Source organism: Oncorhynchus tshawytscha, linkage group LG07 (genome assembly GCF_018296145.1).
Source record: "Oncorhynchus tshawytscha isolate Ot180627B linkage group LG07, Otsh_v2.0, whole genome shotgun sequence".
NCBI lineage: Eukaryota > Metazoa > Chordata > Actinopteri > Salmoniformes > Salmonidae > Oncorhynchus > Oncorhynchus tshawytscha.
This window is the reverse complement of record NC_056435.1, coordinates 4,649,511-4,671,216: the sequence shown is the minus strand read 5'-3', so window position 1 is coordinate 4,671,216 and position 21,706 is coordinate 4,649,511. Positions and strand designations below refer to the sequence as shown.

Sequence of the window (21,706 nt, the reverse complement as noted above, 5' to 3'; positions counted from 1 at the left end):
GCTGCTCCAGTTTCAACTGTTCTGCCTTATTATTATTGGACCATGCTGGTCATTTATGAACATTTGAACATCTTGGCCATGTTCTGTTATAATCTCCACCCGGCACAGCCAGATGAGGACTGGCCACCCCACATAGCCTGGCTCCTCTCTAGGTTTCTTCCTAGGTTTTGGCCTTTCTAGGGAGTTTTTCCTAGCCACCGTGCTTCTACACCTGCATCGCTTGCTGTTTGGGATTTTAGGCTGGGTTTCTGTACAGCACTTTGAGATATCAGCTGATGTACGAAGGGCTATATAAATACATTTGATTTGATATTAAGCATTTAAATCACATCGCGTGACGGAGTTCCCATAAATCGCTTGGCGACAGACTACTCAGAGAACCAAGGCTACATCCGTAACCCAACGTTATGTTAGCGGGCACATGGCGATGTCAATATTGATGCAGTGAGACAAGGAACTGACAGTGGTGAGGTTTTCAACTGCACAAAATTGGTTGGTTTTCATTTGCATTTTCTCACGTTACCTCTGAGGTTGCTTTTCTATAGACACCTACCTTTCCAATGTTATTTCCGGTGCAGTGGGAATCCCATTAGCTTTGACAGCTTTACATACACACTGTAGGCATAGAGATGTTATACAATCTAGGCAAATGTACAGCAGCATGAATTGTTTTGGTAAAATGTTTTAAAAGCACGTCATAATTTTGTCTAAAACACGCTGCTCAGTGCCCTGAAAATAAATTCCATACATTCCTAATGCCATTCCAATCCAATTATTTAAATTGGACTGTAGGCTAGCCTTCAGCTGGGAGGTGAAGAGGAATGTATTTCTTTAGTAACAGCTCCGTGGAACAAAAGGAGACATTTGCGTTGCATTTCAACAAAAACTAATTTGCATAATAACACTTACATCACTTGTTGATCTGAGGAGATTCCCTCTGATAGGACATGAAATGTGATTCATTCAGATGGAGCGGCAGGTAGTGGTTCGAGTGTTTGACTTGTGACTGAAAGGTTGCAAAATCGAATCCCTGAGCTGACGTGGTACAAAATCTGTCGTTTTGCCACTGAACAAGGCAGTTAACCCACTGTTCCTATGCCATCATTGAAAATAAGAATTTGTTCTTAACTGACTTGCCTAGTTAAATTAAAAAAATCATAACTTAATGACACACTAAAGCACATAGCTGTCACTGACCAAACCTTTAAAGTAGAATTAGAATGTTAGCTGTGGCTATATGTTGTCAGTCTGAGCCCCAGCTGTTACTGTGCCACATCTTGTTTACAGCAGGGGCAATGGTTGACCTAGTTGCTGCTGACAAGCCTAGGGGCCAACATCACAGACATGGAAACACACACACACACAGATTGTAATTCAATTTGTATGTTTCTAGACACATGCTCCACTGTGATTAAGAAAGAATAAAGCAGGTCAATTCCATGCTAACAGAATGCTGAGACTCTGATTTTTCAATTCTAAATGTTTAACATTTTTACAAAAACACATTTACTTGAACAGAGCAGATGCCAAGTTTGGTAACAGGACGGCACAAACCATTCTTCTATTAACAAACTTTGAATTTGCACTGTTCTTCAAATGTTTTTGTAAATTGTTCAATGGAAATTGTTAAGTCATCCTTGTGCATAGAGTTTTATGGTTTGTTTAACTTTGCAATCATTGGTTTTTGTTTGGCATACATTTTTTTTTTAAATCGGAGTCTCAGCATCATTACCGTGGAATGGCCTAGCAGTCGGTTGCTTGATCATTTATCTGAACAGAATAGCAATGTGATTGTCTTAACCTATACACTGGGCAGCAGGCAGCCTAGCAGTTAAGAGCGTTGGGATAGTAGCCAAAAGGTCGCTGGTTTGAATCCCGAGCCGACTAAGTGAAAAATCTGTTGATGTGTGCTTGAGCAAGACACAATCCTAAGTTGCTCTGGATAAGGGCATCTGGCTAAATGACTAAAATGTAGTGCTTTTCCTCAAAGTTCTTCTGAATAATGGGACCACAACTTCAGACCCACTGGCTCTCAGCCTCATGTACTTTGCACACAATGTCATGACTAAGGCAGTGAATTTCAGACCTGAAGATACTGTGTCATTATTGGCATTTATATTAAATATGTTGGAAATCATTTAAAAGTTCCAGACAAAGCGATTACATTTACAGTATAAATCATAATACAGGATCAGTACATATTTTGTTGAGCGAATAAGTAGGTCCCATTTTCCATTCAACAGGAGTAAACAGAACAGAGTAGTCAACATTTAAAAAAAACAGTATGTCCTCAGGGGTGAGGAAAGTCCCACCCACCATTGTCTGTCTGTGAGGATGGCTATGATTGGTATCTGAGTATTTCAGCTGCTGTCATTGGCTGTCAGTCTTGGGCCACGGACTCGTTCCATGGTAAACTGAGCAGCTCCTGGATCTTCTGTATGTCCTTGTCTACATCCTGGATCCGCCCACTGCTGCTCAAATCACCAATCAGGTCATCCGTCAACTGCAAACGGGCACTCCTTGAGGGCGTAGGAAAAAGTGAGTGAATACTAGGAGTAAAAAAGTGTGTGTGTGTGTTTTGATGCCCATGGCATGTACCATTCTGCCAGTTTTAGTTCATACAGCTCTCTGCGCTCCCTCCTCACCCGGACTGTTTCTCCTGCCAATCCCTGCATGGTGCTGATCAGAGCTCCAGCCAATCCCTGCATGGCGATGATCAGAGCTCCAGCCAATCCCTGCATGGCGATGATCAGAGCTCTAGCCAATCCCTGCATGGCGATGATCAGAGCTCCTGCCGGCACCCTGACAAGAGATGACATGAGCCGAGCTGACATCACCTTCATTCCAACATGTCAATGTTCTGCGTCACATTAAATTATGTCACTGTGGCTGTCACTTACTCTCAGTAACCCTCAGACTGTTATACAATATAGAGAATTTGGCCAACTTTAGAGATGGACGCCATGTTGCTACCTCTCTGAGCATTTCACCCGATATCAACTACAGTTCTCATTCCAACCCCCCTAAACTCAGTTTAGCATGAAGAGCTGTGGTGGCTGTCACTCACTTAGTAACCCGCCACGCCCCTATCACCTCATCCACGTGTCAGGACTATGAGGGAGGTAGGGGCAGACATTTGGAGCGTGATGTGTTATCTGATTAGCTGCCTGCTTTCATCCCCCCACGTTGCACCTGGCTGAGGCTGTGGGTGCTCCCGGGACTGTTTGCACACATCAAACACACAGTCCAGGTGGCTGGGCACTGAGGCAGACACGAACAGCGCTCTGCTTCGCTCTGGAGACACAGCAACATGGATGTTGGATCACATACACCCAGTCCATTACTACTCTAAAAACCTTCACTGACACATTAGATATACATACAAATCAAAAGGGGAAGAGAGGCAGGAGAGGAAAAAGAGGGAGAAGACAGGTGAAGAGGAGAGGACAGAAGGGACTAGTGCAGCAGAGATAGAGGGAGCTGGATGGAGATGAAACGCTGGCGTAACAATGGGGTGATAAAAATAGAGGGGCAGCTGCTGCCTTGGCCTCCCTCCTTGCTCTTCTGCCCAAAACACAACCCTCTGCAACGCACATGAGTCCCTCTGGCACCCAGCGCATGGTAAGGGGGAGGGAGGGGGGCAGCTGGGTAGCAGAGGGGTTGCAGGGAGGGGGCGCAGCTGGCAGCCAGAGACTTGCTTCTCACATTCTTCAGGCTTCATAGTTCATATTTTACCATAGTCCGGGCTTGCCCTGCAGTATCTGGCTCCCTCAAATTGCTCCTCAAACCTCTTCACTGTAAACACTATTAGTCCAGGTAACCACTTTGTTCAAAACCAGCCCGTTATTTTGCCACTGAAAACCCTTATATCATATCCCACCCCATGGTTGCTCCTATGGCCGTGCCTGCCACCAGTCACCCAGGTTCAGCCTGAATAGGCCTCCTGTCACAGCTGCTCAAACCCACACAGGCAGGAATGTCATACTCACACATTTACAAAATCACACTTACCAAGTGCCTTCAGAAAGTATTCATACCCTTGACTTATTCTACATTGTGTTACAGCCTGAATTCAAAAGAAAAAATGCTCACCCATCTAAAGTGAAAACATGTTTTTAGAAATTAGCAAATGTATTGAAAATGAAATACAGAAATGCCTCATTTACATAAGTATTCACACGAGTTAATACTTTGTAGAAGCACCTTTGGTGGGGATACAGCTGTGAGTCATCTTGGGTATGTCTGTATCAGCTTTGCACATCTGGATTTGGGGATTATTTCAACCTGTTAAGTGAGAAGGGGAGCGGTGGTGAATTTCCACAGATTTTCAATGGGATTCAAGTCTGGGCCACTCAAGGACTTTCACAGTCTTGTTCTGAAGCCATTCCAGCATTGCTTTGGCTGTATGCTTGGGGTCATTGTCCTGTTGGAACAGAAATCTTTGCCCCAGTCTAAGGTTGTTTGCAATGAAGCAGGTTGTCATTAATGATTTGCCTGTATTTGTCTCCATTAATTGTTCCCTCTGTCCTTACCAGTCTCCCAGTCCATGCCACTGAAAACCCTCCCCATAGCATGATGCTGCCACTCCCATGCTTTACGGTAGTGATGGTGTTAGATGGGTGATGAGCTGTGCCTGGTTTTCTCCAGACATAGCGCTTTCCATTCAGGCCAAATCATCAGACTACAGAATCTTTTGAGTCTTTCACGTGCATTTTTGCAAACTCCAGGCGTGCTGTCATGGTGCTGTCATGTGCATTTTTCTCAGGAGTGGCTTCCGTCAGGCCACTCTCCCATAAAGCCCGGATTTCCCAATGATGGAGACCACTGTGATCTTGGAAAATTTCAACACTAGTAATTGTTTTTATACCCTTCCCCAGATATATTCTTCCCTCACAATTCTCTCTCGAATATTTACTGTTATGCACTGTCAACTGTGGGACTTTATATAGACAAGTGTGTTTCTTTCTAAATCATGTCCAAATAATTTAGTTGGCCACAGGTGGACTCCAATCAAGTTGTAGCGACATCTCAAGGATGATCAAAGGAAATTGTATGCACCTGAGCTCAATTTGGAGTGTCATAGCAAATGGGCTTGAATACTTATGTAAATTAGATATGTTTTTCATTTTCAACAAATTTGCTGAAATATCTTAACATGTATTCACTTTTTCCATTATGGGGTATTGTGTGTAGATGGGTGACAAATATTTAATCCATTTTGAATTCAGGTTGTAACACAACAAAATGTAGAATAATTCAAGGGGTATGAATACTTTCTGAAGACACTGTAGGAAAAGTATTCATTATCAGCGTTTTCTTATCTAATAAATTATATCATAATTAACAGTATATATCAACAATTATTTCACTAGGACCCATTTATACTAAAACACCATCTTAATGACATTTTCATAAATCACAAGACTCATATACAGTGCCTTCAGACCCCTGGACTTTTTCCACATTTTGTTACATTACACCCTTGTCCTAAAGTGGATTAAATATATACAAATCTTCAGCAATCTACACACAATACCCATAATGACGAAGCAAAAATAGTTTTGCAAATTTATTAAAAATAAAAAAGAAATACCTTATTTACATAAGTATTCAGACCCTTTGCTATGAGAATCAAAACTTCAAAGCTCAGGTTCAAAGCTCAGGTGCATCCTGTTTCCATTGATCATCCTTGAGATGTTTCTACAACTTGATTGGACTTGGGGCGGCAGCAAGTAGCCTGGTGGTTAGAGCATTGGACTAGTAACCGAAAGGTTGCAAGATCAAATCCCCGAGCTGACAAGATAAAAATCGTTGTTCTGCCCCTGAACAAGGCAGTTAATTAAATTGATTGGACATGATTTGGAAAGGCACACACCAGTCTATATAATGTCCCACAGTTGACAGTGCATGTCGGAGCAAAGACCAAGCCGTGAGGTCGAAGGAATTGTCCGGAGAGCTCCGAGACAAGAATGTGTCGAGGCACAGATCTGGGGAAGGGTACCAAAACATTTCTGCAGCATTGAAGGTCCCCAAGAACACAGTGGCCTCCCATCATTCTTAAATGGAAGAAGTTTAGAACCACCAAGACTCTTCCTGAGGAGAAGGGCCTTAGTCAGGGAATGATCACGGGAAGGTCACTCTGACAGAGCGCTACAGTTCCTCTGTGGAGATGGGATAACCTTTCAGAAGGACAGCCTCAGAAGGACAGACTCACTCCTCAGTAAAAGGCACATGACAGCCCCCTTGGAGTTTGCCAAAAGGCACCTAAAGGCAAAAAAAAACAAGATTCTCTGGTCTGAATGCCTGAATGCCAAGCGTCATGTCTGGAGGAAACCTGGCACCCTGGAAGCATGGTGGATTGAGGGAAAGATGAATGGAGCAAAGTACAGTACAAAGTACAGTACATTGATGAAAACCTGCTCCAGAGCGCTCAGTAGACTGGGGCAAAGTTTCACCTTCCAACAGCACTGCCTGGTATGGCAACTGCTCGGCCTCCAACCTCAAGGGAAGACAGAGGGTAGTGCGAACGGCCCCGTACATCACTGGGGCCAAGCTTCCTGCCATCCAGGACCTCTATACCAGGCAGTGTCAGAGGAAGGCCCAACCGGGCGGTAAACGTTACCGGCACGCCAAGTCTAGGTCCAAGAGGTTTCTAAGCAGCTTCTACCCCCAAGCCATAAGACTCCTGAACATCTAATCAAATGCCCAGACTATTTGCACTGCCCCCCTTTTACACCACTGCTACTCTCTGTTGTTATCATCTATGCATAGTCACTTTAAAAACTCTACCTACATGTACATATTACCGGTACCCGGTACAGAGTCAATGTCTCGCTATTGTTATTTTACTGCTGCTCTTTAATTATTTGTTACTTTTATTTCTTATTCTTAACCATATATATTTTTTTTAAACTGCATTGTTGGTTAGGTGCTCGTAAGTAAGCATTTCACTGTAAGGTTGTATTCGGCGCATGTGACAAATAAAATTTGATTTGAAGACAACGCAGGAGTGGCTTAGAGCCCGGACTTGAACCCGATCGATCATACATCTCTGGAGAGACCTGAAAATAGCTGTGAAGCAATGTTCCCCATCCAACCTGACAGAACTCCCCAAATACAGGTGTGCCAAGCTTGTAGCATCATACCCAAGAAGACTCAAGGCTGTAATTGCTTCAACAAAGTTCTCAGTAAAGGGTCTAAATACGAATGTAAATGTGATATTTCTGGTTTTGCTTTGTCACTATGGGTTATTGTGTATAGATTGGTGAGGGAAAAAACTATTTAATCAATTTTAGAATAAGGCTGTAACCTAACAAAATGTGTAAAAAGCGAAGGGGTCTGAATACTTTCCGAAGGCAATGTATACAGTACCAGTCAAAAGTTGACACCTACTCATTCAAGGGTTTTTCTTTATTTTTACATTGTAGAATAATAGTGAAGACATCGAAACTATGAAATAACACATATGGAATCATGTAGTAACCAAAAAAAGTGTTAACCCAATCAAAATATATTTTGATAAAAATATAGCCACCCTTTGCCTTGATGACAGCTTTGTACACTGTTGGCATTCTCTCAACCTGCTTCATGAGGTAGTCACTTGAAATGCATTTCAATTAACAGTTGTGCCTTGTTAAGTTAATTTGAGGAATTTCTTTCCTTCTTAGTGCGTTTGAGCCAATCAGTTGTGTTGTGACAAGGTAGGGGTGGTATACAGAAGATAGCCCTATTTGGTAAAAGACCAAGTCTATATTATGTCAAGTACAGCTCAAATAAGCAAAGAGAAACGACAGTCCATCATTACTTTAAGACATGAAAGTCAGTCAATGTGGAACATTTCAAGAACTTTTAAAGTTTCTTCAAGTGCAGTCGCAAAAAACATCAAGCGCTATGATGAAACTGGCTCTCAGGAAAGGAAGACCCGCCACAGGAAAGGAAGACCCAGAGTTACCTCTGCTGCAGAGGATACGTTCATTAGAGTTACCAGCCTCAGAAATCGCAGCCCAAATAAATTCTTCACTGAGTTCAAGTAACAGATACATCTCAACACCAACTGTTCAGAAGAGACTGCGTGAATCAGGCCTTCATTGTCAAATTTCTGCAAAGAAACCACTACTAAAGGACACCAATAATAAGAAGAGACTTGCTTGGGCCAAGAAACATGAGCAATGGACATTAGACCGGTGGAAAATGTGAGATTTTTGGTTCCAACTGCCGTGTCTTTGTGAGAAGCAGAGTAGGTGAACAAATGATTGCCGCATTTGTAGTTCCCACCATGAAGCATGGAGGAGGTGTGATGGTGTGCTTTGCTGGTGACACTGTCGGGTGATTTATTTAGAATTCAAGGCACACGTAACCAGCATGGCTACCACAGCATTCTGTAGCGATACACTATCCCATCTGGTTTGCGCTTAGTGGGGCTATCATTTGTTTTTCAACAGGACAATGACCCAAAACACATCTCCAGGCTGTGTAAGGGCTATTTGACCAAGAAGGAGAGTGATGGAGTGCTGCATCAGATGACCTGGCCTCCACAATCACCTGACCTCAACCCAATTGAGATGGTTTGGGATGAGTTGGACCACAGAGTGAAGGAAAAGCAGCCAACAAGTGCTCGGCATATGTGGGAACTCCTTCAAGACTGTTGGAAAAGCATTCCTCGTGAAGCTGGTTGTGTGTGCAAAGCATTCATCAAGGCAAAGGGTGGCTACTTTGAACACTTTTTTGGTTACTATATGATTCCATATGTGTTATTTAATAGTTTTGCTGTCTTCACTATTATTCTACAATGTAGAAAATAGTAAAAATAAAGAAAAACCCTTGAATGAGTAGGTGTGTCCAAACTTTTGACTGGTACTCTATGTCTTATGAATTATTACTGTAAAGTAATTGAATAAGTGTGGGTGTGTATAATACATTGAGGCATCCTCTCCATTTGAAGTAACTCACCTCCTGCGTAGTGGCTGAGGGTATACTTGTCTCTGCACACAGTGCTGGCAGAACACACACACCGAGAGAATCAACCAATGTCAATCAGCACAGGAGAACAAACTAATATAGTGGCCACATAGGAAAGAGTCCCATAGCCATGTAGTCATTGTTTACGTGAATAATGTGATGAAGGCTGCTACTCTCCAGCTCCACCTCCAGCCGTACCGCACAAAGCCCCGGATGGCTGCGTTATGGGCAGAACGCTGGGGGAGACACAAACAATAGGAGAGAGGCGTCACGGTCATAAATTACTCCCTGCCGAAGAGATCCTTGATGCAGTCCCATCCAGTGTCCGGGAACTCTGGCTGGCCCACGAGGCTGGGCAGAGGGGAGGGGATCTGTACCGGGGCAGGCGTCACACTGTCAGCTGCATGGACCCTGGGGAGGAGGCGGCCCAGAGAGGGCATGGCTAGCTGGAGACCCTGCAGTGGTCCGGTGCAGAGGGTGCCCTGGGGGGCCGAGGCAGCCTGCTGACATGGGGCTGGGGACACCCAGTGGTCCGGTGCAGAGGGTGCCCTGGGGGGGTCGAGGCAGCCTGCTGACGTGGGGCTGGGGACACCCAGTGGTCCGGTGCAGAGGGTGCCCTGGGGGGCCGAGGCTGCCTGCTGACATGGGGCTGGGGACACCCAGTGGTCCGGTGCAGAGGGTGCCCTGGGGGGCAGAGGCTGCCTGCTGACATGGGGCTGGGGACACCCAGTGGTCCGGTGCAGAGGGTGCCCTGGGGGGCAGAGGCTGCCTGCTGACATGGGGCTGGGGACACCCAGTGGTCCGGTGCAGAGGGTGCCCTGGGGGGCCGAGGCTGCCATGGGGCTGGGGTCACCCAGTGGTCCGGTGCAGAGGGTGCCCTGGGGGCCGAGGCAGCCTGCTGACATGGGGCTGGGGACAACCAGTGGTCCGGTGCAGAGGGTGCCCTGGGGGGCAGAGGCTGCCTGCTGACATGGGGCTGGGGACACCCAGTGGTCCGGTGCAGAGGGTGCCCTGGGGGGCAGAGGCTGCCTGCTGACATGGGGCTGGGGACACCCAGTGGTCCGGTGCAGAGGGTGCCCTGGGGTGCAGAGGCTGCCTGCTGACATGGGGCTGGGGACACCCAGGGCTGTTCAGGAGGATGCATCATGAACGCTTCACCAGCAATGGGAGCTGGATCTGAGAACACATGGCCAGGAGCTAGGATGTTACAGCTAATCCTTCTGCTAAATCAATGCCTTTTGGGCAGATGAAGAGAGAGCAAATGTACAAAATACATACACAGTGCAACAGCTGTTTTAATACCGCATCTGACATTGCATAGTCATTGTTGATATATGCATATTATGTACTGTATGAAGTAGAGTGTGCAATATTCTAAAATAGAATACCTACTGTACATTTTCAGGGTTGGTATTTATTGTTATGTAACTTTAACACTTGCTGGAACATTGACAAATAATGTCTACACTGGTTGGAAGTGACATATGGGTCAACAACACCCAAGCCAAAGTAAAGGTGATCACTTACGTTATGTAGCTATCGTATGAAGCAGACTGAACGATACTCGATACAATGTTACGTTTGCGTTCAAGTGGAGCAGGTGAGGTGACACGGTTACCAAAGACGGTACATGTCTTTACCATAACTTCACGTTCTCAAAGCATATTGTTCCATGCGAAGAAGCAGCGCGATAAGGGGACTTCATCATGCTAACTGTGTAAGCTGTTCAGCAGTTCCGTGCTTTATGAAGCAGTCTATTATTTGTCTAACGTAGTTAATCATTGTTATATCACAGACTACGTTTGAACGGTTAAATTGTTTACCGAGTATTTACCTATTTCATCTGAAATGTCCTTGTATTTTGTTTTTCCTACCTGCTTCTGCTTTCCACCCGCACACCGCTGAACTGCTAGCTGGTAAATTGAAGATATCTAGTTGGAGAGCACCCCCTTCAGGTGGAGGACCAAACATACACATTATAGGGAGACCATTCTGAATTTACTTGAGATTCGAATGGTTTATTAGAGGTAAAAATGATACATTCGATATAAAATAATATTGCATCATATCACAACATTGTCATTGTGTTTCATGCCAAAAATAGCATCAATTACTGTTAATTAAAGGCCAACAGACAAACCAAAACCATTCCACTGATTTTGCAGGTGAAGATCACGTCATATGTTTTGACCACAAGCTGAACATAGTTTTTTGCCATTGTACCTCTTACTCTTTGGTCAAGACAATACACAGCACAAAGGACCTTACATACATGTATGCCACAGCTGTAGAATCAGAGAACTATAACGCATACATTCTACAATGGGAATACTAGAACATATTCAACATTTCGGGACCATTGTGGCTTATACTCATCTTTTCCAAGGCAGGTCCAAGTAAAGTAGTGTAGCGGCAGTGGGTTTGACATGTCATTCTACATTAATGAGTCACATTCTATTGGCACTTGGTGTTGAGTGTAGTTATTTACTGCTTAATATGTAGTGTTTCAAGCTTCATCGTATCTCTACGGTATATAGCAATGGTTGTGCATTGTTCTTCTTAAACAGAGGCAACACTCTTGAGGTGAGGAGTGTTTTGGTTGTGTTTGTAGTTGAATGGACCACTGGAAATCAAATGGAAGGTGTAAGTATCAACTCCTGAGCAGCATACAGGGCTTCGGTCACACACTAGAGGGCAGTAAGGGAAAGCTGATGGAAAATAGCCTTTTAGGTGTCATTTCCCAGAAACAACACATTTCATTGATTTTTCACACAATTTCAGTGTGGGGTGAGATAGCAGAAATCAGTTGATGGCAAACGCTATCAAGCTCTTCCTAAATCCTCTACTCTATGTTCCTTTCAAGGCATAAAGTCACTGATATTTTGAGCATGGAAAGACTAAATACCAGACCTGGGTTAAAATAAATGTGTATTTGATCATTTGTTATTTAAATACTTAAATACAGAGAAAATAAGTATTTTCAAATAATGTGGCCCGAATCAACTACTTCTATTGGAATTATTTGAAAGTATTTTCAAATAACTTCCTATAAACAGCCTACTATTTGAAAGTACTGTATTTTCAGAGGGGTTGGGTTAAATGCAGAAGACACATTTCAGTTGTACAACTGAATAGGTATCCCCCTTTCAAATACTAATTTCAACAACAACAAAAATATAATACCTGGACTAAATGCATGGGAGTGTATTTGAGTATCTTCAAATACTTTCCAAGTGTATTTCCAAATACACTCCAATATTCAACTACTATATTTGAAAGTAATTATAATACCCTAAACAGTATTTGAACCCAGGTCTGCTAAATACAAACGGTAAACCGTGTGATAGAACCAACATATACAGTATCCTACTCTTTCTGTGTGCTAATCCCAATGGTCATTTCAATCCCAAATAGCCACTTTCTTCTTATAGCGTTTTTTCAACTCCTAAATCTTCTATAACACAATACTTTTAAAAAAGGTACTCCATTACATCTAACCATATGGAGAATCTATGGGGAGACCACAGCCTAAATGTGAAGACCAGCAATTCTTCATTCTAAGACCAGCATTAGGGACATTAATAAGCAGTGTGAACAAATATCAATCTGCAGCTATCTATTGACTGGATCTCCATATAGTCTATACAGTTATGACACACAGCCAAGCCAGATGGGTCACCTGAGGTCAGAGAGGTCCTGTTTGACAGGGATGTAGTGTACCCAGGGTAGCAGCTGGGGATAGAAGAACTCCATCCACTCCCTCCCTACATGGAAGACCAGAGAGCCACACAGGAACAGGTGCTTGAGGCGGAAGCTGGCCGCCACGCCCCGGAAGTTGAACAGGTACCTGAGGGGTTAGAGGTCAGATGATGAGGTAGGAATTGTGGTGGAAATCACAATGTGTACAGGGTAAGGAAAAAGTTAACCCTGTCCTTGGTAACTGGTAGTCTATAACAGGTGGGGCCACGATTTGGAGCCCTGGCCTTACGTGCAAATGTAACTGAAGCTGACAATGCACACCTGTAGTGTTTCATACCATAGCTGAAGGTGTAGGATAAATAACCAGGGTTAATTAACTGACCTTTGAAACAAGTAACGAAAGTTTCCCTCTCAAGTCATGAAAACCAGGGCCATGTTTACTCATGTTTACTCAGCTAAAAACATTTTTTTTTAACAAGTCTAATGTTATCCTGGCTGCTCCTGGAAAATGCCAGTGAGTGTCAGAGAGTGAAGCCACATCTATGCACTTGATGTAAAACATTGTAAACACAAAACCAAGCGCAATACATTTCCACCATAATATCTTGTTCTTACTTGTATTGACAGTGCTCCACCAGGGGAATCTCCTGAGCTGGTGGTCTACCTAGTGTGTCCTTTGTAAAAAAAATAAGAAGATATTGAACAGTTGTTGATATTGCGGTTGAAAAACATAGCACTGTTCTCAGTGCATTCAAGCGGCAGGTAGCCTAGTGGTTAGAGTGTTGGGCCAGTAACCGAAAGGTTGCTAGATCGAATCCCCGAGCTGAACAAGGCAGTTAACCCACTGTTCCTAGGTCGTCATTGTAAATAAGAATTTGTTCTTAACTTACTTGCCTTGTTAAATAAACATTTGCATTGCTAGTTCCAGATAGACTTCTAAGACTGGTTCTTGGTGTACTCAGCATCCACCAGGTCTGGAGCCTCTCAGGACTAGTCCTGGAGCCTCTCTGGACAGAAGGACCAGGGAGTCCCTTTCTGGACAGAAGGACCAGTGGGTTCCTCTCAGGACTAGTCCTGGAGCCTCTCTGGACAGAAGGACCAGGGAGTCCCTCTCAGGACTAGTCCCGGAGCCTCTCTGGACAGAAGGACCAGGGGTCCCTCTTAGGACTAGTCCCGGAGCCTCTCTGGACAGAAGGACCAGGGGTCCCTCTTAGGACTAGTCCTGGAGCCTCTGAAGAATCCTTTGGACTCCTTCCTCTTCCAGGGCCACTGTGCTGCCGATCTAAGACAGAGTGTTTGTGAATAACAGAGAAAATGATCTGGTAGTATAAATACAAATGTTTCCTTGTACCACAAGTAGGTCAAACCTACTTTTTAAGAGGTCCCATCATCCTAGTCCATTGGGATATATGGGCCATACCGCCGGGCCCCCCTCCCAAAACGTCCAGGCAGGATACATGATGTCGTGGTAGTTAGCAGTCTAAATGCACACAACACACTTTAATTTTACACTAACAAATGCCATCACATTGGACAACTCTCTTTTACTACTTCCAACAAATATATCTAATTTACAAAAGTAAAAACATATTTCGAAATAACATAAACAAGCAACACTGTTGTGTGTGTGATGAGGACATGCACGGTTGCAGAGCTGACCTTACTGAAAGAAAGGACAGGCAGGATAAGCTGCACCCAGCCTGGCACCTGAGGGTAGTCCCACACGTTCACCACCATCTCCACGTCACGTCTGTCAATCACCTGCAGGATGAAGTGCTCCACCCCACTACACCTAAACCAATCAGAGAGAGGCGGGTGAGACATGACACTACACCTAAACCAACCAGAGAGACATGATGACGGTATCATATTAACTCGCTCGCTACTGATATTGGCCTAAAGATAATAAATGTTACTAAATGATCGACCACTAATTAATGGACCACATTTATCATACAAAACCAGGGTCTGACTTCTAAGCTTGATGAGAAACACTTGCACACACAAACTCAAATGTGTACACAGACTAATTGTAATGTTTTGTTTCCTCACCTGGCTGGGAACATACAGTTGTGTTCCCGATACAGTTTACCATTAATGATTTGGTAATGGGTGCCCACACCACGACGAAGCGTGTCCGCCATGAGCTCCTCAGACACTCCCTCTCTGAAGGGTCGTAGGTCATCATTCAAGACACTGGATGGATTGAGGACAATGGAGAGAGAATGAAGGATCTGCTCTAACAAGGTAACCAATGGCTTTTTGTTAAAAAGCTGAAACCTTTCTGTATAGCAATATTGTTTTTATGGGGAGCAACATCTGTTCTCCTGCATGCATTAACTGCAGTTGTATGGGCTGTAAGGCTTGTATTGTTGCGTGGCTTTGGTGATATTTTCAAGGTATATCTGCCACCTGTCACCATTACCTAATAAAACAGAGCTTGTTAGGCAAAGAGCATGCACTTCCTGGACTACTGAAATACAGATCAGTATGCATGATTATTTACACACTGAAAGCCTGTGGCAAAGGCTACTTACACTGCCATGGGTTATAAATATGGGATAAGCTGCACACTAGTATTTAGAAGAGACTGAGGTCAGGAAAGGCAACCTGGTCTCAGAGCATTTCGTATTATTCTGTACATAAATCTAAGACACTCCATTTCATATGGTATGTTACAAATTGCAATTAATATGATATGTTACGTATTCCAATTTGTTGTGGCTAACATTAGCTAGGTGGTTAACTTTAGCCAGCGGTTTGGGTTAAGGTTAAGATTTAGGTTTACTAACCTTTTAAAGTAGTTGCAAAGTTGCTAGTTAGCTAAAATTGTCCATGATGGGATTCGAACTCGCAACCTTTGGGTTCCTCGACATTTGCGTTATATGCCCACCGGACCAACCACCCTCCTTTTGTTTTTTCCCTTGAGTAACCTTCTGTCTTATGTAACCATACTAAACGTAAAATACTGTAATTTTACTAATTTACTATGTTATGATTTACATTTACTATGTTACATCTAGTCTATGAGACCAGGCTGGGAAAGGTTAGGGTATGGCCCGCTAACGTTAGCTGTCTAGAGCACACCGTCTAGCACACCGTCTAGAGCACCTCCGTCTGCCGACATATTCAGCACGAGGGGGCCACAACAGACTTTCTTCCGTCGCAACGTCCTTCTAAGTTGCCTTCTGCTAGCTGCTAGCCACGGCCCTCTAGCTGCCTGAAGCCACTCACTGGACTCCCATGACTACTCGGCTACGCATGCCTCTCCCTAACGTCAATATGCCTTGTCCATTGCTGTTTTGGTTAGTATTTATTGCCTTATTTCGCTGTAGAGCCTCTAGCCCTGCTCAATACGCCTTAGTGAACACTTTAATTCCACCTCCAACACATTCAGTGACATCACCTGGTTTTCATTGTCACTCTATGCACAGGATTACCCCCACTGTATTCACATCCTACCATACCTTTGTCTGTACATTATGCCTTGAATCTATTCTACCGCGCCTAGAATTCTGTTGCTTTTACTCTCTGGTCTGAACGTACTAGGTGACCAGTTCCTTTAGTCATACCCTTATCCTACTCCTCCTCTGTTCCTCTGGTGATGTGGAGGTTAACCCAGGCCCTGCAGTGCCTAGCTCCACTTCTATTCCCCAGGCTCTCTCATTTGTTGACTTCTGTAACCGTAAAAAGCCTTGGTTTCATGCATGTTAACATTAGAAGCGTCCTCCCTAAGTTTGTTTTATTCACTGCCCTAGCACACTCTGCCAAACCGGATGTCCTAGCCATGTCTGAATCCTGGCTCAGGAAGACTACCAAAAACCCTGAAAATTCCATCCCTAAAAATAACATTTTCCGACAAGATAGAACTGCCAAAGGGGGCGGAGTTGCAATCTACTGCAGAGTTCTGTCTTACTATCCAGGTCTGTACCCAAACAATTTGAGCTTCTACTTTTAAAAATCCACCTTTCCAGAAACAAGTCTCACTGTTGCCGCTTGCTATAGGCCACTCTGCCCCCAGCTGTGCCCTGGACACCATATGTGAACTGATTGCCCCCCCATCTGTCTTCAGAGCTCGTGCTGCTAGGTGACCTAAACTGGGACATGCTTGACATCCCGGCCATCCTACAATCTAAGTTGGATGCCCTCAATCTCACACAAATGATCGATGAACCCACCAGGTACAACCCCAAATCTGTAAAAACGGGCACCCTCATAGATATCATCCTAACAAACTTGCCCTCCAAATATACCTCTGCTGTTTTCAAACAAGATCTCAGCGATCACTGCCTCATTGCCTGCATCCGTAATGCAGGGTCCGCGGTCAAACGACCTCCCCTCATCACTGTCAAACGCTCCCTAAAACACTTCAGCAAGCAGGCCATTCTAATCAACCTGGCCCGTGTATCCTGGAGGATATTGACCTCATCCCGTCAGTTGAGGATGCCTGGTCATTCTTTAAAAGTGCCTTCCTCACCATCTTAAATAAGCATGCCCCTTTCAAAAAATGTCGAACCAGGAACAGATATAGCCCTTGGTTCTCTCCAGACCTGACTGCCCTTGACCAGCACAAAAACATCCTGTGGCGTTCTGCATTAGCATCGAATAGCCCCCATGATATGCAACTTTTCAGGGAAATTAGGAACCAATATACACAGGCAGTTAGAAAAGCTAAGGCTAGCTTTTTCAAGCAGACATTTGCATCCTGTAGCACAAACTCAAAATAGTTCTGGGACACTGTAAAGTCCATTGAGAATAAGAGCACCTCCTCCCAGCTGCCTCCCCGATTTCTCCTTCACCCAAATCCAGATAGCTGATGTTCTGAAAGAGCTGCAAAATCTGGACCCCTACAAATCAGCTGGGCTAGACAATCTGGACCCTCTTTCTAAAATTATCTGCCAAAATTGTTGCAACACCTATCACTAGCCAGTTCAACCTCTCATATTGTCTGAGATTCCCAAAGATTGGAACGCTGCAGCGGTCATCCCCCTCTTCAAAGGGGGAAGACACTCGAGACCCAAACTGCTACAGACCTAGATCTATCCTACCCTGCCTTTCTAAGGTCTTCGAAAGCCAAGTTAACAAACAGATTACCGACCATTTCGAATCTCACCGTACCTTCTCCGCTATGCAATCTGGTTTCAGAGCTGGTCATGGGTGCACCTCAGCCAAGTGACAGGTCCTAAATGATATCATAACTGCCATCGATAAGAGACATTACTGTGCAGCCGTATTCATCGACCTGGCTAAGGCTTTCGACTCTGTCAATCACCACATTCTTATTGGCAGACTCAACAGCCTTGGTTTCTCAAATGATTGCCTCGCCTGTTTTACTAACTACTTCTCTGATAGAGCTCAGTGTGTCAAATCGGAGGGCCTGTTGTCCGGACCTCAGGCAGTCTCTATGAGGGTACCACAGGGTTCAATTCTCGGGCCAACTCTCTTCTCTGTATACATCAATGATGTCGCTCTTGCTGCTGGTGATTCTCTGATCCATCTCCACGCAGATGACACCATTCTGTAAACTTCTGGCCCTTCGTTGGACACTGTGTTAACTAACCTCCAGACGAGCTTCAATGCCATACAACTCTCCTTCCGTGGCCTCCAACTGCTCTTAAACGCAAGTAAAACTAAATGCATGCTCTTCAACCGATCACTGCCCGCCCGTCCAGCACCACTACTCTGGACGGCTCTGACTTAGAATATTTGGATAACTACAAATACCTAGGCGTCTGGTTAGACTGTAAACTCTCCTTGATGACTCACATTAATCATCTCCAATCCAAAATTAAATCTAGAATCGGCTTACTATTTCGCAACAAAGCATCCTTCAGTCATGCTGCCAAACATACCCTCGTAAAACTGACCATCCTACCGATCCTCGACTTCGGCGATGTCATTTTTAAAATAGCCTCCAACACTCTACTCAACAAATTTGATGCAGTCTATCACAGTGCCATCCGTTTTGTCATCAAAACCCCATATACTACCCACCAATGCAACCTGTACGCTCTCGTTGGCTGGCCCTCGCTTCACTCTCGTCGCCAAACCCACTGGCTCCAGGTCATCTATAAGTCTCTGCTAGGTAAAGCCTTGCCTTATCTCAGCTCACTGGTCACCATAGCAGCACCCACTTGTAGCACGCGCTCCAGCAGGTATATCTCACTGGTCACCCCCAAAGCCAATTCATCCTTTGGCCACCTTTCCTTCCAGTTCTCTACTGCCAATGACTGGAACAAACTGCAAAATTCACTGAAGCTGAAGACTCATATCTCCCTCACTAGCTTTAAGCACCAGCTGTCAGAGCAGCTCACATATCACTGCACCTGTACATAGTGTTATGAGAATTATGTTCTCAATGTTCATAAACTGAACCTCAATAAACTACTCAGTCTGAAACCCAGAATTTATAAGATACTGGTTGAAATAAAAACAGACCGAGGCCCAGCCAACAATAGTCAAATGTTTATTCACGAGGACGTCCTAGTCCGTTGTACAAAACCATCCATTTTATACTGGCTCCTTATGCACATACCTTCACACACAAACAGCAGGTATCCTATGCACATACTGTATCACTACCCAGCCGACAAAGATTAGGGAGACGGTGAGAAGTACTCCCTGTCCTCCCCCAAGATTAGGGAGACCGTGAGAAGTACTCCCTGTCCTCCCCCAAGATTAAGGATACCCTGAGAAGTACTACCCGCCCCTCACAAATCTCTCAGAGGCCTAGCCAGGTCGGCACCGAATTTTGCTCACAGTCTGTGTTTAAGATACTATAAAGATATTTTGTACAGATATATTTTACCCTAATTCTGACTAAAACTACACACATCATTATAATTTTACTGACTAAAACTACACACGTCAGATTATAATTTTATGATTCTAATCATTTTCATAGAATTATAAGGTTTCAGAGTGAATTATTTCATCATTATCTTTCAACATTTAAATTATTTTATCACATAGCCAATCTGTAAACAGCCCATCCAACTACCTCATCCCCATACTGTTTATTTATTTATCTTGCTCCTTTGCACCCCAGTATCTGTACTTGCACATTCATCTTCTGCAAATCTACCATTCCAGTGTTTAATTGCTATATTGTAATTACTTCGCCACCATGGCCTATTTATTGCCTTAACTCCCTTATCTTACCTCATTTGCACTCACTGTATAGACTTTTTGTTTTCTTTTTTCTACTGTATTATTGACTGTATGTTTGTTTATTCCATGTGTAACTCTGTGATGTACGTGTCGAACTGCTATGCTTTATCTTGGCCAGGTCGCAGTTGCAAATGAGAACTTGTTCTCAACTACCCTACCTGGTTAAATAAAGGTGGGGGAAAAAGTGACAGACCTGTTGCATTACATTAACTAACAGCTAAAGTAACAGTTTGAGCCACACAGATAATCAAGTTCCTATTCTTTAAAAAGGGGTGCCTTGGGAAAACTCTGTATCCGATATTGTATTAAGATTTCTGCTAAAAATGAAGAAATATATATTATTTCGCATGCAACCAGTTGTTTCTACTTGCTACGTTAGCTGACTTAGTTTGTTAGCTAACGTTAACTGGGCTAACTAGCTAGGATGAATGGGAACTCCTGAGATTAATTCGGTCATGCAATTTCAGTCCAGCACAGCCCTACAAAAATGTACATATTCCATATCTTTATTGTTACCTAAACCCGGCCACGCTGAAATCAACTCCACAAAACTGTAAAGTTAGAAGAGGGATGAAGAGCCACGGCAGCCTCATTTTCTTCGCTCAGACAGTTAGCAGTGACTGATGCTTGGTCAGCCTCTAGTTAGGTCTGAAAACACTTACCGTAATTACAGGTTTTGACGTATCTCCCCGTAATATTGTGACCATTTTGTGTGTGTTCTGTCACCCTGGTCTCATAGACTAGATTTAACATAGAAAACGTAAATCCGAGACACCCAAATTAGTATGATATATTATGTTTGGTATAGTTACATAAAACAGGTTACTGAAAGCTACAATGTCATTTTTTGGGGTGATTTTAGCCACCTTGCAAATACTTACAACTTTTTTAGCTACTTTGCAACTACTTATCATGTTAGCTAACTTTAACCATTTAACCTAACTCCTGAACCTATCCTTAACTCCTAACCTTAACTCCTAGCCACCTAGTTTATGTTAGCCACAACAAATTGGGATTCGTCACATATTGTACGAATCGCAATTCGGAACATATCATACGAAATGGATGATGGACATCCACAAATGAATACATACCATAGGAAACGTAACATATCGTACTACATGGCGGGAGACAGATTTCCTTTAACTATGTTTACATGTAGCTCTGAGTCCAGGTTGGTTCTGTACATTGCTTCTTTTTGTTTCAATGGAAAGAGGCCTCAATCTGCTGCTCACTTGATTTGAATTTGATCAAACACAAAACGCATTCAATCACAGTTATGTACACACCCTTGTTCCATGCTGTTAGTCCCCCTGACAAATATAGGACACAGACATATTACATTTGTAAACTTTTCTCTCATGTCTTAGATGGCATTGTAAGTGTTATTTTGGCCCTCTCTACCCGGCCGTGGAGCTACATTACACAATGAACAAATCTGTATTCAGTACGCCCATCTGCACCATGGTAACACATTGTTAGTCTGGGTACCAGTCTGTTAAGATATCATTCCTCTCCTTGCCATTTGGCATATGACACGAAGTACAAGGATTAGAATGTTAGCTAAACACACTGTGGCTTCCTTAGCACAAACAGTGGCTTGTGTGAGGGCAATGATTACATTTCCTTCACATTGTAGATCAGGCTTTAGACTTATTATTCTTTAAACACTACTGTATTAGGATAACATGCATTGCTGTAACAGCACTTCACATTACTGAAAACACACTCATTGCTAAAATAATGGTGATCCTGGTCAACTTCTCTCCTCCGCCCCACACCCCAACTCCTTGGCTATTCCCCCAACAGCTAGAGAGATGTTTCATCATGTCAGGCGCTGATAGAGAGACAGATAGATAGTGGAAACCCCCTGGGGTTC

General features: G+C 43.8%; 2 protein-coding genes and 1 pseudogene across 3 annotated transcripts; all 3 read right to left on the bottom strand.

Moving 5' to 3' along the window:
- Window positions 1–2,093: 2,093 nt before the first annotated feature.
- Window positions 2,094–10,863, bottom strand: LOC121846762 (complex I assembly factor TIMMDC1, mitochondrial-like). Its single transcript, XM_042323954.1, has 3 exons — window positions 10,833–10,863; window positions 2,599–2,802; window positions 2,094–2,519 (listed from the first exon to the last, which is right to left on the bottom strand). Exons 2-3 carry the CDS (start codon window positions 2,772–2,774, stop codon window positions 2,381–2,383), a joined length of 315 nt encoding a protein of 104 aa, XP_042179888.1. The 5' UTR covers window positions 2,775–2,802; window positions 10,833–10,863; the 3' UTR covers window positions 2,094–2,380.
- On the bottom strand, window positions 9,094–10,881 carry LOC121846761 (anther-specific proline-rich protein APG-like). 2 transcript variants are annotated; one of them, XM_042323952.1, is made up of 2 exons: window positions 10,486–10,881; window positions 9,094–10,134 (listed from the first exon to the last, which is right to left on the bottom strand). In XM_042323952.1, exon 2 carries the CDS (start codon window positions 10,062–10,064, stop codon window positions 9,240–9,242), a length of 825 nt encoding a protein of 274 aa, XP_042179886.1. In that variant the 5' UTR covers window positions 10,065–10,134; window positions 10,486–10,881; the 3' UTR covers window positions 9,094–9,239. The 2 variants fall into 2 exon arrangements, with proteins under 2 accessions (XP_042179886.1, XP_042179887.1); XM_042323953.1 differs by having other exon boundaries at window positions 10,793–10,870.
- An 84-nt stretch (window positions 10,882–10,965) lies between these two features.
- LOC112255403 lies at window positions 10,966–20,465 on the bottom strand (annotated as a pseudogene).
- Between the last annotated feature and the right edge of the window lie 1,241 nt (window positions 20,466–21,706).

Excerpts from the sequence above, each read along its gene's own strand:
- LOC121846761 (XM_042323952.1), bottom strand. The coding sequence starts at position 10,064 with ATGTCAGCAGGCAGCCTCTGCACCCCAGGGCACCCTCTGCACCGGACC.
- LOC121846762 (XM_042323954.1), bottom strand. The coding sequence starts at position 2,774 with ATGCAGGGATTGGCTAGAGCTCTGATCATCGCCATGCAGGGATTGGCT. Across the intron at positions 2,520-2,598 it reads GAACTAAAACTGGCAGAATG|GAGTGCCCGTTTGCAGTTGA; the intron begins GTACATGCCATG and ends TACGCCCTCAAG.